Source organism: Antrostomus carolinensis, unplaced genomic scaffold (assembly GCF_000700745.2).
Source record: "Antrostomus carolinensis isolate BGI_N321 unplaced genomic scaffold, ASM70074v2 scaffold2575, whole genome shotgun sequence".
NCBI classification, from domain to species: Eukaryota; Metazoa; Chordata; class Aves; order Caprimulgiformes; family Caprimulgidae; genus Antrostomus; species Antrostomus carolinensis.
Window position 1 is genome coordinate 32365 of NW_010315502.1, and position 14028 is coordinate 46392.

At 39.5% G+C, this 14028-nt stretch overlaps 1 protein-coding gene across 1 annotated transcript in view; it reads left to right on the forward strand.

Annotated features, from left to right (window-relative positions):
* CPLANE1 (ciliogenesis and planar polarity effector 1) overlaps nucleotides 1–9077 on the forward strand; it is a gene marked incomplete at its 5' end in the record, with an annotated part of 38625 nt that extends 29548 nt beyond the window's left edge. Inside the window, 8 exon segments of the mRNA XM_029084951.1 lie at nucleotides 121–252; nucleotides 2084–2249; nucleotides 3884–3945; nucleotides 4369–4533; nucleotides 5704–5816; nucleotides 6142–6225; nucleotides 8330–8499; nucleotides 8937–9077. Coding sequence (XP_028940784.1) covers nucleotides 121–252; nucleotides 2084–2249; nucleotides 3884–3945; nucleotides 4369–4533; nucleotides 5704–5816; nucleotides 6142–6225; nucleotides 8330–8499; nucleotides 8937–9077 — 1033 coding nt within the window.
* Between the last annotated feature and the right edge of the window lie 4951 nt (nucleotides 9078–14028).

A 14028-nucleotide genomic window follows, 5' to 3' on the forward strand; every position in this document is an offset into this window, starting at 1 on the left:
CCTGTGGGTGCTCGTGGCCTTCTCAGTTTAAGCATAAAAGGAAGTATTTTAGCTTGTTGTTCTTACAGGCATGTTCTACTTTAAATTAGTAACTTATTTTTTCCCCTGCCTAACTTTAAGCTCTTTAGAAGATCCCCTGCAAATCACTGGTCTGAGTGGTGTTACTGACATCTTTACTGATCTTGTAGTAGAAGGTGACGTCTCTCCGTTGGAGCTGGGCTTTACAAAAATACAAGCTAAGAAAATCTCTAGGTAATACTGTTTTTATTATGTGTTAGTTAAATCATTTTAACCCTGTTTATTCTTCTCATAGCTCACACCCTATTACAGTGGGAGCAAGGACGTGATTTGAGTTGATGTTAGTGGGACTAGTATTAGAACTGTTTAATAGCCACTATTTTACTGACCGTTATTGTCAAATGTGATAGTTGTTTTTTTATTATTTTGTTTTTTAAATTCTTTCCTTCCTACTTGCTTCTTCCTTCTCTACCAACTGTAGGCTGGAGCACAACTCTATTTATATAGCAGATTCAGTTCAACCAGGTGGACTGGAGCCTTCTAAAGCAGTTCTGAAAGACAGAATAGAAATTTCCTGTCAGTGGCAAAGCAGCTTCAGAAGCCCCAGACTCCAAATTGTCATGGTCTCCTCCCTGCTGGAGATTCCTACACCTTCCTGCCTGTCAGTTACAAAATAAGCTGTGTTATTTCCTGAGATAGGTTGAAATTATAGGTGTTTCCTACTCCTGTTTGTGATATCAGTTGCTTACAAAGCAAAAATAGAGCTGCACAGGATGTCAAACAATCTGTTGTATTGGTACAGTGGTTCACAGCACTTTTAAGATCCGTGTTTCAGGGTGTTCTAGTGACATGTTTGAGTGTAGTGCTCTGGTTTATTTGTTCTACTTGAATTGTAAAAGGAGCTCAGGAGCTTCAAATCTAAATCTGTGCACAGATCATAACATCCTTGTGATCCTTTGAGAATTCCAAACATGTCAATAATGACTACATCAATATATAAGTGTTGCTAGTTGGACTGTTTTTTGCAGTTATGTGAATATTTTCAAAATTACTGAAAATTTCAGGAAGGTACTCAAGTACTATTTAATGAAACCTGACCAAAGACCTAGAGACAACTCAGTTTCAAGTACAGATTTTCACATATGACTGTGAGTACTTCTGATAATGACACTTCCCTTTGCCATAAAATAAATCACTTTCAAATGTGTCAAAGATCTTCTAGTGTCTTGAGGGCTTTAATGCTTCAATCCATAAGCTTTCAGTTGAACTGCAGCTACTAGAGATACCTTATTTTGCTACACTTGTAATTCTTGGTGCCTGCCAGTCTTGAAAAGGGGAGAAGTTTCAAAATGGGCTTCCAAAAATGAGGCATTTAAAAATTAAACACTTCTCTTGAAAAATCTCACGTTTAATTTTTAGCTCAGTGCTTTTAATTTTACAGGGAAGAAAAAATTTATTATCCAGCTGCTTACTTTAAAGACTATTGCAATGTGAATTAGCAAATATTTGTGAAAAACCCTGAGGATGAAGTTCTGTTAGCATTCCGTATTGGCTGTATTTTTCTGTTGGTAGTATTCTGAGTTAGTGTTTTTAAAATTACTTTCTACGGATAGACTTGTGAAGGAGCTCATAGGGTGAGGGGAAGGAACAAAAAGGATGATAGAATTTCTTTTTTTTTTTTTTTTTTTTTTTTTAGATACTTATACCATACACACTTAAAATTGAAATATCAAAGCAAAATTACTTGCAGTTTTTTCTGTACCAGTTATTTATCCTATAAAGACAGTAACAGATAGTCCACATTTAAAAGTTGAGTCCTGTTATCTGAATGTAGTTCACAAGTAGAAGAAAAATTTTGAGAAGTCTTGGAAATTACTTGTGTGCTAAGACTTTGTGAAGTAAAATTTTGCAGAAGAAAATGTCCCCATTCATTTCTTGTGCTTTCAGTTGAGACAGAATTTTAAAGATTAAAGGATTACAGTATTTTTATTATATCCTATGTAACTGCCATTGTTTGCAATTTATAGGATGTACTAGATTATTTCCCATTTACATCTGCTTTCAGGGTTCGTGATTCTGCAGCTGGACGTTCTCAAAAAACAGAAAAGGAGAAGAAAGAGATAAAAGCATGGATGAAAAGAAAGCAAAAGGAAAGAATGAGAGAATATGTGAAGAAGCTGGATGAACAAAGACGGAAAGAACATAATCCATTCAATCCAAGAAAGAATGTGGTAAGAATAATGAGTATCTTGAAGAGTAACTTAGGTATTGTACAAGTGTTCATTGTTCAGGTTAGATAATATACAGGCTGTCAGTTATTATTTTTCTTATTTTAATGTTGGTTTTTTACATGTATAATTTTATTTTATTGGAACTGGCCATAGTTATGTCAGAAGTGATCAGTAAGCAGTATACCAATGTTCTTCTCAGGCTGCAGTAATGGCAATTAGCTGCAGGTGCATATTATGAGCTGTCCCCCAGCTCTAGATTGAGGAAGCATAGTCCCCAATATTCCATGATAAAAGCTGTATTTTGTTATACAGGAGTTGTAAAGATGTGTTTACATCTTGTTTCATCTTCCCCTGCACCTCCCAAAAACCCCCACTGGATTTAAAAAGTGGAGTTCAGCTGCCAACATCCATTATAAACATGATGGGATACTGAGGGCAGCCATCCTTGTTGTTCTCACACACAGAAGCGTGTGCAGTTACAGAGGGTCAGCAGAGATGTTAAAATATGGCGTATCTCGAGTATCTGATGAATTTTTCCAGTGAAGGGTAGTTTCAACATAGGCTCAGCAAACAATCCCTTCCCTCCCAGGATTTTTTAATTTTGAGTTTAATTAGTAAAAACACATTTATGGCCTGATACATCTTTTCTGATCTTCACTGTGCTGGAAAGAACTGAAGGGGAAAAAAATGTTACAAAAGTAGTTCACAATTAATTTCCCAATCTGTCTTAAGTCTTAAAATATGTATTTGTCACCTGGATACCTTCAGGAGCTGAAAAGACACTACTGAGTCAGGAGGAGCTCCAGGGTTACAGGAGATGAGACCTAGGAACAGCAAATACACCCTTGTACTTCCTACTCATCAGTTGAATGCAGGTTATGCTGTAAAATATTTCATGCTGAAGCTCTTGTTTTAACTCCCAAGCAGCAAACATGTAACACATGGAAGTTTGCTGTTACTACATAATTCAATTGTATTCACTTTTAGAAAGAATAACAGATCTCATCTCTGACATACAGTATTTCCCCTGGTTTTAAACAGTCTCAGTTAAACCCAGCTGCTATTTTGCATATGCGTAGGGAGAAGTGATTCAGGAAAAATGAGTCCTGCTTCTGTCCCTCTCCAGTGTTGCCAAGCCATAAATATATACTTGATGCTTTTGTTATAGGCTCTTCTCCTGAAATCATTAGATGGAGGGATTCTCAGGTTTTGGTGAGGTTTTTTTAGAAGAAAGCATTAAAAAATTTGAACTGTACTCTAGCAAAGACAGGTCGAAGTGCAACCTTGCCCTGTTTTTTAAATTAGTTCTTGTTAGGAACATCACTGATTTTAAGGAAACTGAAGGTGAGGCCATTTGAAACTTTGAACTTGACAGTGAAGGCATCTCATTAGGAATGTTAATATTTTAAGCATATGAGCTATGGAAGGTGTGACTGCAAGCTTTCAGTATATTTTTAGAGACTAGGAAGTTTATAGAGATAATCTTATCTGAATTTCCTGGTAGGAAGATTTCCTGGTAGTGTCTTAAACAGTAACTTTCAAGTCAGATAAGTCTACATTTGAATGTAGAGTAAGAGATTGGAATGAGACCACAATACAAAGTAAGTTAATGATTATTATACTTTCTTGCACAGCATTGTAATCTTACTTCAAAGGATATTAAATTGTTCCAGAAGAAGAAGGAAGAAAAACACAAGTAAGTTGCTATAAATGTAGCTTGTAGTATTCTCATTTATATATTAATCGTCCAGTCTTAAGGAAGGGGTAGTTTTAAGTATCTTGTCGATGAAACTGTAGACATGAATGATATTTTAACCAAAAGCGTAAATAGTTCATGTTTGCTTTACCATTTAGGAAAGCTCTGAACGTGATTCATCCTTTGACTGTATTTTTAGCTTTCCAACTGTCTTTCTGCCCCCCACCCCCCCCAACATTCACTCATTCATTCTGTCACACCCATTGGTAATGAATGTCTTAGCTTGAAAGGTTTAGTATATCTTTGAAATTGCAAAAATATGTTCTTTTAATGTGGTTACCATGTATCCTTACAAGACTTACAAACCATCTGCAATTAAGTGAGTGATAGCATGGGTTAATATGTAACATTATTTCTCCTTAGGGCCCTGTTATCTGAACATCACAGTATGAGAATATCACAAGCACTTTCTCTGATGAATGAAATGTTATCTGAAACATTGGTGTTACCAGCAAATGAGCATAGACCATTGTCCAGGACAAGATCACCTCAAGAGTACAGGAAAAGGCATATGGGATCTACTAAAGGGTAACAACTTTAAGCATTAACCCTGCTCTGATGTATTGGGTGTCTTTACCACACTTCAAATTTGCCTGCAATTTGTAGCTAGTAGGTGTAGGATTAGCTTGAGAGCAGCTTTCTATTCTGTCAGAATCAAAGGTATACTTTGTCTGGATCAGAGGAGTCTTCAGTTACTGTACCACTCTTCATACAACCATTAGTGCAAGCCTTGGAAAGAGCCGTAAAAATGCCTTTTGGAGCACAAAACAAGCCAACTCTAGAGTCACAGCTGTAATCAATGTCCTAACCTATTCCACTCAACAGCAGTTCCACTGGACTATAGCCACCAGCATAGTTAATGATCTGAAGAGCATCTAGTAACAAGCAGGAAGCAAATAAAAACACTACCATGCATGCATATAAACTACTTAAATTATTTGAGTTTGGCAAACTCTAGATTTACTCTCTTCCTTTCTGTTTTTTTTTTATTACCTAGGATTTTACTTGTTCTTTCTTTTGCACTTTGGTGCTTATTGCCTTTTGAGGAGATGATGGTATTTGAGTATTATAAATCAATAAATTTATTCTACTTGGTGGCATTATTGTCATATGTGTGTATATGTAATCCAGGGGTATATTGCCATATACTTTTTCTTCTTCTACATACAATTTTCTTTTTTGCAGAATAATAGGAGTAACTCTGTACTTTAGATAATCCTGTAACTTACAGACTTAAATATTTCTGCATCTCTTTCAATAGGTACAGTCCCAGGATAGAGCACTGAACTGAATGTAGTCAGTGCTGTACAGAGCCTACTGCTGTCCGAGGGCAGTTTAAATGTATCAGCCCTGCCAGAATCAGAAGCGCGAAGGAATGACACGCAGGAAACCACCTTAAGAGTGGCAGTAACATCTAACTAATAAGTTTTGTTGGAGCTAAACTGCCTATTTGTAAAACCAGTTTTATGGCTTCTTTGTGACTACCAGCAGTTCTCATTCTGGTGAGGTTTGTTTGCCTCATGAGCAGTGCATGATGCTGATCCTCAGCTAAGTGGGGTGACAGTGATTTCTGTGGCCTTTTTGCCTCATCTGAATAAGCCCTGTAAGATCTAACTTGTGTGGAGGAATGGTACATGGTAGCCAGTGGAAAGTGTTTGGGATTTTGTTGTTGTTGGTGGTTTTTTTTTCTTGTTGTAGAGGGCATCTGAACAGTCCTATTCTGTCAGAAAGGAGCAGAGGTGCTGTCAAACCGAACTTTGGTCAAAAAGTACACCGTTTCACCCCAGCTCTTGGTTTAACCCAGTCCACGGGTAAGAACAGAACTCTTTTAATGAAGGCACATACTGAAGATGATCTTCAAGTTAATACTGGATTTTAGGAGGGAGAAGCTTTAATACCTATGTAGGAAGTCAGATTTATAATCCTGGAGGTTTCCTGCCCTGAGACTTTAGCAGCTGTGCTGTAATTGGCGTGTTAAATGATGCAAACTACCTTTCCCCAGAGCAGCTTAATTTGCCACATCAAGAATAATGTGTAATCTGGGAAGCAAGCTCATAGATGAAAATTTTGAAGCATCTTTTGAGTAGTTTTGATCTAATCAATCTAACAGAGGAATTGCTTTCTTTCTCTTTCTAGGAAATGCCCGTACAGTCCTACAGAAAAGTACTTCCAGAGGAAGAATGAGAAATGCTGCAAACTGTCCTGTTAATTCTAGACACTGTAAGTTACAAAAAGCAATGACATTGTGCTGTTCAGCTTCATTATACAGTTTAGTCTTAGTTTAGTTACTTGTTCTATCACCCAGTGACCCCTCCAAACTTGGGAAGGGGAACTGGGAAAAGGAGACCTGTGGAATGGAATGAAAGCAAATTTAATGAAATAATAAGAAGAATTTATGTTAATATTAATATAAAATACACAAAGTTATATTCAGCCAATGAAAGCACAATGGTCACAACAAGTGGGAGAATAGACCTTGGGAGCAGAATGACAGGCAGGACCCTCCAGGATGGCAAGAGGGTCATCCCTAGCAAACTTCCCAATTTATAGTGACCATGGCATTTATGGTATGGAATACTGCTGTTGGCCACCTTGGGTCAGCTGCTCTGGCTTTCGTCCCTCCTGGCCTTAGCACCTGGCTAACTAAACTACTAAAAACCTTGATGACTGTGGAAACCCACCTACCATGGCTGGCTGCAAACTAAAACAAAGTGTCTTCTCAACTTTGTTCTTACCAGGTGCTGCAGTCTTCTTAAAATGCAGGTTTTCTGACAGAGAAGCAATTCTATTGTTCTGTCCCAGTGAAACCAGGACAACAGGGGAAAAAGACACAGATCACAGATTTCAGAATACATCCTGGGTAGAATTTATGCAACACAGGCCTCAGATACAGCATTAGTTTAGAAGAATAAAAATCCTCATTTTTCCCCCACATAAAAATACTTTTCATTAGAAACTTGTGAAATATTTTAATCGATCGCCTCTGTTTGCCTCCTGAATGGTTTTAGCCAGCTGGTAGTTCCAAGGTTACTGAAGCAAATGTGCCAGATTTCAGTGATTTCCTGAAACAGGCATTACAGAGTCATGAGGGACATAGGACTTGAGTCTGTCTTTCAGCTGAAACCCACAGAGAGAGAATTTGTTAGCAGTAGAGTAGACAAGTATTGTGCCTCTCCCTTACCTTTCTATGTTGCTTACTTTTTGAGCTCTTCATAGTAGCAATTGTATTGTCTTTGTCCCTCTGTACAGAGACTATTTTGTCATAATGTTAAGACTGGAAAAATTAATGACTGAACTTTTAAAAAAAAACTTCAAATTTTAGTGATCCTTTTTTCCTATGCCTGTCTGTATGGGTCTGGATCCATAAAGGTTTCCTCACATAAATATTTCCTCTTAGTCAAATTCTTCAGCAAATACAGGATTTGATTACAAGATTTCTGATCAGATAGAAAAATACTGAGGAGAGAATCAGTCTGAAACTTAGGAAATACTGTGGATTGATTCCATTCTCCCTTATACCAGGATTACAGTAGTGGCATAATAAAAATTCCTATTTGGCTAGTCTAATGCCAATTTATTTGTATTGGCAATGCAGGAAGGGAGAAAAGCAGTACTAAGCAGACAGGCATTTTTCCTGAATCTCTCACTCACCTCTACACGTGTGGAAAGTCATTCCCCCTCCTTTCTATACGTTCTCTTTCTAAACTCTAAATACAGGTTGATCATTCTCTGATTTCATGTCACCTTCTTGTATCTGTCTCTCCAGTATATCTCATCACTGCTAAGGGTTTCACTGAAGTTCCTTCTCTTCTAAGAGACACAAATCCAGGATTTATATGGTTTTATCTGTATAATGTATCAAATAATGTAGCAATGTCCCTTTTTGGGGACTGCACTACAGGACCTAGAAGCTGTAGGCACTGTGCCTAGTCCTATTCATAGGTCTGGATGGAAGGGACATTAAAGATCATCCAGTTCCAGCCCCGCTTCCATCAGCAGGGACACTTTCCACTAGACCAGGTTGCACAAAGCCTCATCCAACCTGGCCTTGAACACTTCCGGGACACTGGGCAACCTGTGCCAGTGTCTCACCACTCTGCTCTGGGAAGACAGTTCAGAGCATGAGGCTGGAAGGGACCAGCCATATTTTCTCACCATAACTCCACATCAGTTTGAGATAACAGAGCATGCTGGTTTCCCATGTGTTTACACACAGCTTCAGTTCTTAGAACTTGGAGCTTCTGTTCTTGGAGAAGTTTCAAGACATTCAGAAGAAAACTGCAAGAAATGTAACGGTGCTGTGTTTGGTTTGTTTTTTCCTCAGCTGCTGAGTGTAGAGTCAGCAGAACATCAAAACAAAAGCCTCCACGTGTTGCCACTGCAGTTCAGACAGAAGCTGTTGATGAAGAGACTGATAGAGACATAGTAAGTCCTTGGACAGTGCCTGATGATATCCAAAGAATACTTCAAGATACTCATGACTCCTTGTTTGAGGTAGGATGTCTGCTTATTCTAGGAATGATTTGATTCCTGCCATTTAACAGTTTGTTTAATTCTGCTTTATTTAAAATGTGATTCTCTATTCAAAACATGTGGGTGGGATAGACGCAGGGGGACGTCAATTATGGAAATTCAACAGAGCTACATTTTGTCTTTACAAGTGGAATCATTCTTGTCAGCCTTGAAAATGAATGTACTTTATAACAACTTGTGGTAGTTTCACTGTACAGGCATGATGTCTGTCCAGGCAACAGAGACTAGTGGGAGTGAATGAACAGGAAAATAAATGGCATTTGTTGCAGAATAATCAGGTGATACATAACATGATTAGGACATGTGTGAAAAGAGTGGGATCATTTCTACTGGCTGCACAGAGATCTTGCCCATGAACAATGCACAGTGATTCAGCTCGCCTTCTTTTCCTCTAATAGGACTCAGCAGTGGATCCTGTGAGCTTCTCTCCTCTGGGCCTTATTGACACTGATGGTGTTTCTGAAAGCACAGGAAGTATCCTCAGCAAACTGGACTGGAATGCGATTGAGGCTATGGTGGCAGATGTGGAAGACAAGTGAATAAAATTTTTCAGCTGCTGTGCACACCGAAACAGTCGCTACTGTTTGGCTTCATTTTTGAAAATAATCATTGTTCTACTTAAAATGGATTGAGGCTTGCATTGGTTCTCCTAAGCAGCACAGAAACTCTCACTGCTTTCAGCCTTGCCTAGGTGAAATTCAATTCCTTAACATACAGTTTGCTTTCCATATGTCTTCAAGTCAACAAGAACTAAATATAGTTGGTAAATGCAGGCCAGCAGTCTTAAACAGGAACTTATGGGTCAGCTACTTTGCCCCTTCTCAGACATATAAAAAGTTTTATTCTACGAGCACTGCACAACTGTTTTACCTTTGTATTTAATATTTAACATCATTCTGGATGAAGTTATTTTTGTAACTTAACAATTGTGATAAACTGATTTAATAAAGGTGAATTTATTAGTTTCTACTGTAAAATGATTTACACACAGCACTGTTATGGCTGTGTACCTCTGTGACTGTACGTGTTCACATCCACTACCCTAGCATTTTAAACCCAGCTTACTTGTACAGTAGTTTAGAGAAAGCTTAAAAGAGTTTGAATGGTTGGTAAAAAGAGGTACAAATAGTCAGGCAGCAATAAATGCAATACAGACTTTTCTTAGGAAAATTGGGTACTGTATAAGACTCTAAGGGCAAGTACTATACTGAGGCAAAGAAAAATACTGCCACTCATCCATCTGTAGAGTGTGAGAGCTCTTCTAGCAACTCCCAGCTGTTTGTAGAAACATTTCCCATATGTTCAGTGGCCATCAGCTGGTTGTGGTAGCCTGAACGGGTGCAGCTGTCGTGACTCTTTCCAGCAGCAGCAGTTTTTGTTTTTGTAGTGAAGAAAGTTTTGGTTTTGGTGGTTTTTTTTTTTTTTTGTGGAAGTCACACATGTTAATTTGATTAATTACTGTCACCCAATACTGTAATGGTTAAAAAATGTTTCTGAGTGAAGCTGCATCTTGGCAAACCTCAAGAAATATGGTTCAAAGAACGGTTGTTACAGGATTACACACAAAGCAGGACAGAATCAGTGGTTTCTGTAGGATCAGAGATCAGAACTGGCTGTGTGTTTCAGCACTCCTCAAAACATGCATCAGCTTATCCCACAGCAAGGGCCAGAGTGCAAAGCTTGGTACTGGGAGAGATCATCTCCAGATGAAAAAGGCAAGTGCCTTCAATGAGCCAGTCCAAAGCATGAAAACTGTAACTTCACTCAGAGTCTCAAACTGTCTGTCTCCAGCAAGGACATGATCAGTAAGTGGGAAAAAATCTGAAATATCCTGTTTAAGCAAAATATGAAAGTGTCCTTGTGATCACAGCCAGCTGTGAGAAGGAAGAGGAAGCAGTCAGGGACAAGACAGTGACTCATAAACCTTGTCCTAAAAGGCTTGTGGAAACTATCGTCCTCGGCCTTCGTTCCAGATTATACTTATGGTGTCTCAGTCATTAAATGTTAATGGATGTGCTGCAATGTGCAAATATACTTAATAATTTAAAAAAACTCTCCAGACAAGACTGGAGATGACAAATGTGGTAGTTTGGTAGCAGTTGAGCTATATAGGTTACCAAGACAGTGTCCCAGTTCCCCTAAAGGAGCTTCACTTGTTTGTAAACAAAACTTGTGGTGAAGAATTCAGACCTTGACAGTAGGTGTCTGGAGATGAAAATGTTCACAGAAGTTTGGGGAAATGCTGAAACGTGACATAAGTGTACTGCTTATAAAAAGGCCATTCAAAGGACCTTTACAGGCTTTCATCACATCTTTTGTTGCTTGATACTGGTTGGGGTAGTGCAGCACTTGGATATAAAAGAAAGTAAGGATCATTCCTTGCTGACTTCAAGCAATGTATCTCCTGGTGCCAAAGGAAGAACAAATGCAAATGAGCAGTTTATTTCATATTAACAGTGGCAAAGGAAATCCTTTCTGTAACTGCCTGCTGATCCATAGCACCACAGATCACAGAGACAAGGGCAGAGAGCCAGTTTGAAGACCTCCCCACCATGAGGTCGGTGCTAAACTTACACTTTGCCTGAAACATGGTGGCAGCAGCTGCCTGGGCAGAGCTGCACCGGGACAGATTCACAGCCTACGAAAAAGCACTCTGAGATGCAGGGATGGGATCATTGAGAGCCACCACTTAACCCTGCTGCTTCCTCAGGCTCAAGAGAAGTTTTCTTGCACTTTCTCTTCCTCAGTTATTCTTTTCTTTTTAGAGCCAGAGATGAAATTTTTTAGCGTGTCTTTCTGAGGAGAGCAGGTAGTCCTTTTAGCTCTTCTAAATGAAATTTGAAATACACATTAAGAAATACCTGCAGGAGGTGTCTGCTGTCATAGATGCTGTGAGGATCAAACAAGTCAAAAATCACCAAATTAAATCCTAAAACCATCGCATCCTTTTAGAAACAATTTTTTGTTTTTTCTCCAATGTTATGTAAAGATTTCTAGTGAAGAAAGGAACTGTATGTGAGTTAACAAATCCCACCTGTTTTACAATTTAGTTGCCTTATTATTTTCTTAACTTTTCAGGATCAAAGTCTCTCTTGCAGAGTTGAAATAGAAGTTAATACTCACTTTCAAAATTTAAGGCTTAAGATTGTCCAAACACCAAACTACAGTAGTAGAAACTTTGGAAAAAGAATAAGTTGATAAATAGCATTTTCCTTGCAGCTCGCAAGGTCATAGCCTCTTACCTCTTTATATCATGAGATAGAATCATAGAACAGTTTAGGTCAGAAGGGACCTTTCAAGTTCATCTAGTTCAACCCCCCTGCAGTGAACAGGGACATCTTCAAACAGATCAGGTTGCTTACAGCCCCGTCCAACGTGACCTTGACAGTTTCCAGGGATGGGGCTTCTACCACTTCCCTGAGCAACCTGGTCCAGTGTTTCACCACCCTCAGAATACAAAATTCTTTATACCTAGTCTGAATCTCCCCTCTTTTAGTTTAAAACCATCACCCCTTGTCCTGTTGCTACAGGCCCTGCCAAAAAAGTCTGTCCCCATCTTTCTTACAGGCCCCCATTAAGTACTGAACGGCTACAATAAAATCTCCCTGGAACCTTCTATTCTCCAGGCTGAACAACCCCACCCCTCTCAGCCTTTCTTCACAGGAGTTGTTCCATCCTTCTGATCATTTTTGTGGCCTCCTCTTGACCCGCTCCAACAGGTCCATGTCTTTTTGTGCTGGGGATTCCAGGGCTGGAGGCAGCACTGCAGGTGGGGGTCTCACCAGAGCAGAGTAGAGGGGCAGAATCCCCTCCCTCGACCTGCTGGCCACACTTCTCTTGATGCAGCCCAGGATGTGGTTATTGGCCTCTGGGCTGTGAGCACACATTGCCAGCTCATGTCCAGCTTTTCATTCAGCAGAACCCCAAGTCCTTCACAGGGCTGCTCTCAATCCCTTCATCCCTCAGCCTGTATTGATATCATGGGTTGCCCCAGCTGAGGTGCAGGACCTTGCAAGACCAGGTGCAGGACCATCCAAGAGAAATCCACAAGATATTCCAGGTTACCCTGTCTTAAAATTTGCTATTACATAGGAAAGCAGTATTTTAGAAATTGTATGGTCATGTCGTTGTATGTTACACCAAACAGAGATTTTGTTTGTTTGTTTTTAAAGTGAGAAGGAAGCAGAGCTGTTCCTTTTAACTAGCCAAGGGCTCTGTTGTATCAAGAAAATAAACAGCCTGTCTTTCATTAGCTCCAGCCTAAAGTAGAAGGTTTTGCTTATGCAACAGCCAATGATGACAATTTCAGGACCACTTTGTTAGAAAGAAGAGCTACAAATGAAAAGTCTTCCAGTTAAGCTGAAAGTAGTTTCAAATGCAAACACACCCTTGAACAAAGACTCCTCTACACATGGTGCTGTTACATCCCACAAGGTCTATGGCCAGACTTCTACTCACCAGATAGACAGATGCTGAGGTAAGGTGATTTCATACAACTCAGGCTTTAAACTGTAGTTTCTATTATTTTTTACTTTATTTAAAGTGATCTTACTAGTGGAAAAAAGTCAATAGATTCTCAAACTGGTTGCTTCTTTCTCTAAGAAATAAAAATACATTAGTCCCCTCCCCATACATGACTCTGAAGATAAAAACAAGTTTTAATGCCCTGGAAATAGCATTCTGTGGCGCAGCAGTTCCCTAGGAAACAATGTATTGGTTCAGAGCACACACCTGGAAAAAGCTGTAGACTAAAGCCTATGGTAATTTTTCAGTCTCCTAAAGTTCTGTTCTTAATGGTAAACTGCCAGCAAAGGCATTGAGTCCCCTCCCAGTTGAGGGAGAAAACTGCCCAGTATTTTACCATCTGCAGCAAAAGGGCCTTTCATGACTAGGACTTGATGAAAACAGTTGTATGAATTTGTCTCTTGTGCCAGGAGACACACGTCTCTTACAAAATATCTTAAGAGCATAGCCATCTTTTTGTTGTTTTGTTTTCACAGCAGTGACTTGTCATTTCTTCTTTTCTTGAGTGCAAAACAATCCAGTGTTGTGCTGCTGTGAACAGAAGCTCTTTTCTGACACAAGCAGTAGTCATTGCCTTCCCAGAGGTAGACACAGCTATGGTTGCCACTCGGCTGGAAACCATCACCAGGAAGAGTGTGGTAACTGAGACAGAGTGTTTTGATTGTATAGAGCTTGAAGTTTGTGATTACGAGGTCGAGTGCTTATGGGTAAGAATGAAGGAGAAGGCCAACAAGGCAGATATCCTGTTGGGAGTCTGTAACAGACCACCCAACCAGAATGTAGAGGCAGATGAAGCCTTCTACAAGTGGCTGGCAGAATTCTCACAATCTCTAGCCCTTGTTCTTGTGGGGGACTTCAACTTACTGGACATCAGCTGGAAATACAACACAGCAGAGGGAAAACAGTCTAGGAGGTTTCTGGAGTGTGTGGAAGGTAACTTCCTGACCCAGCTGGTAAGTGAGCCCA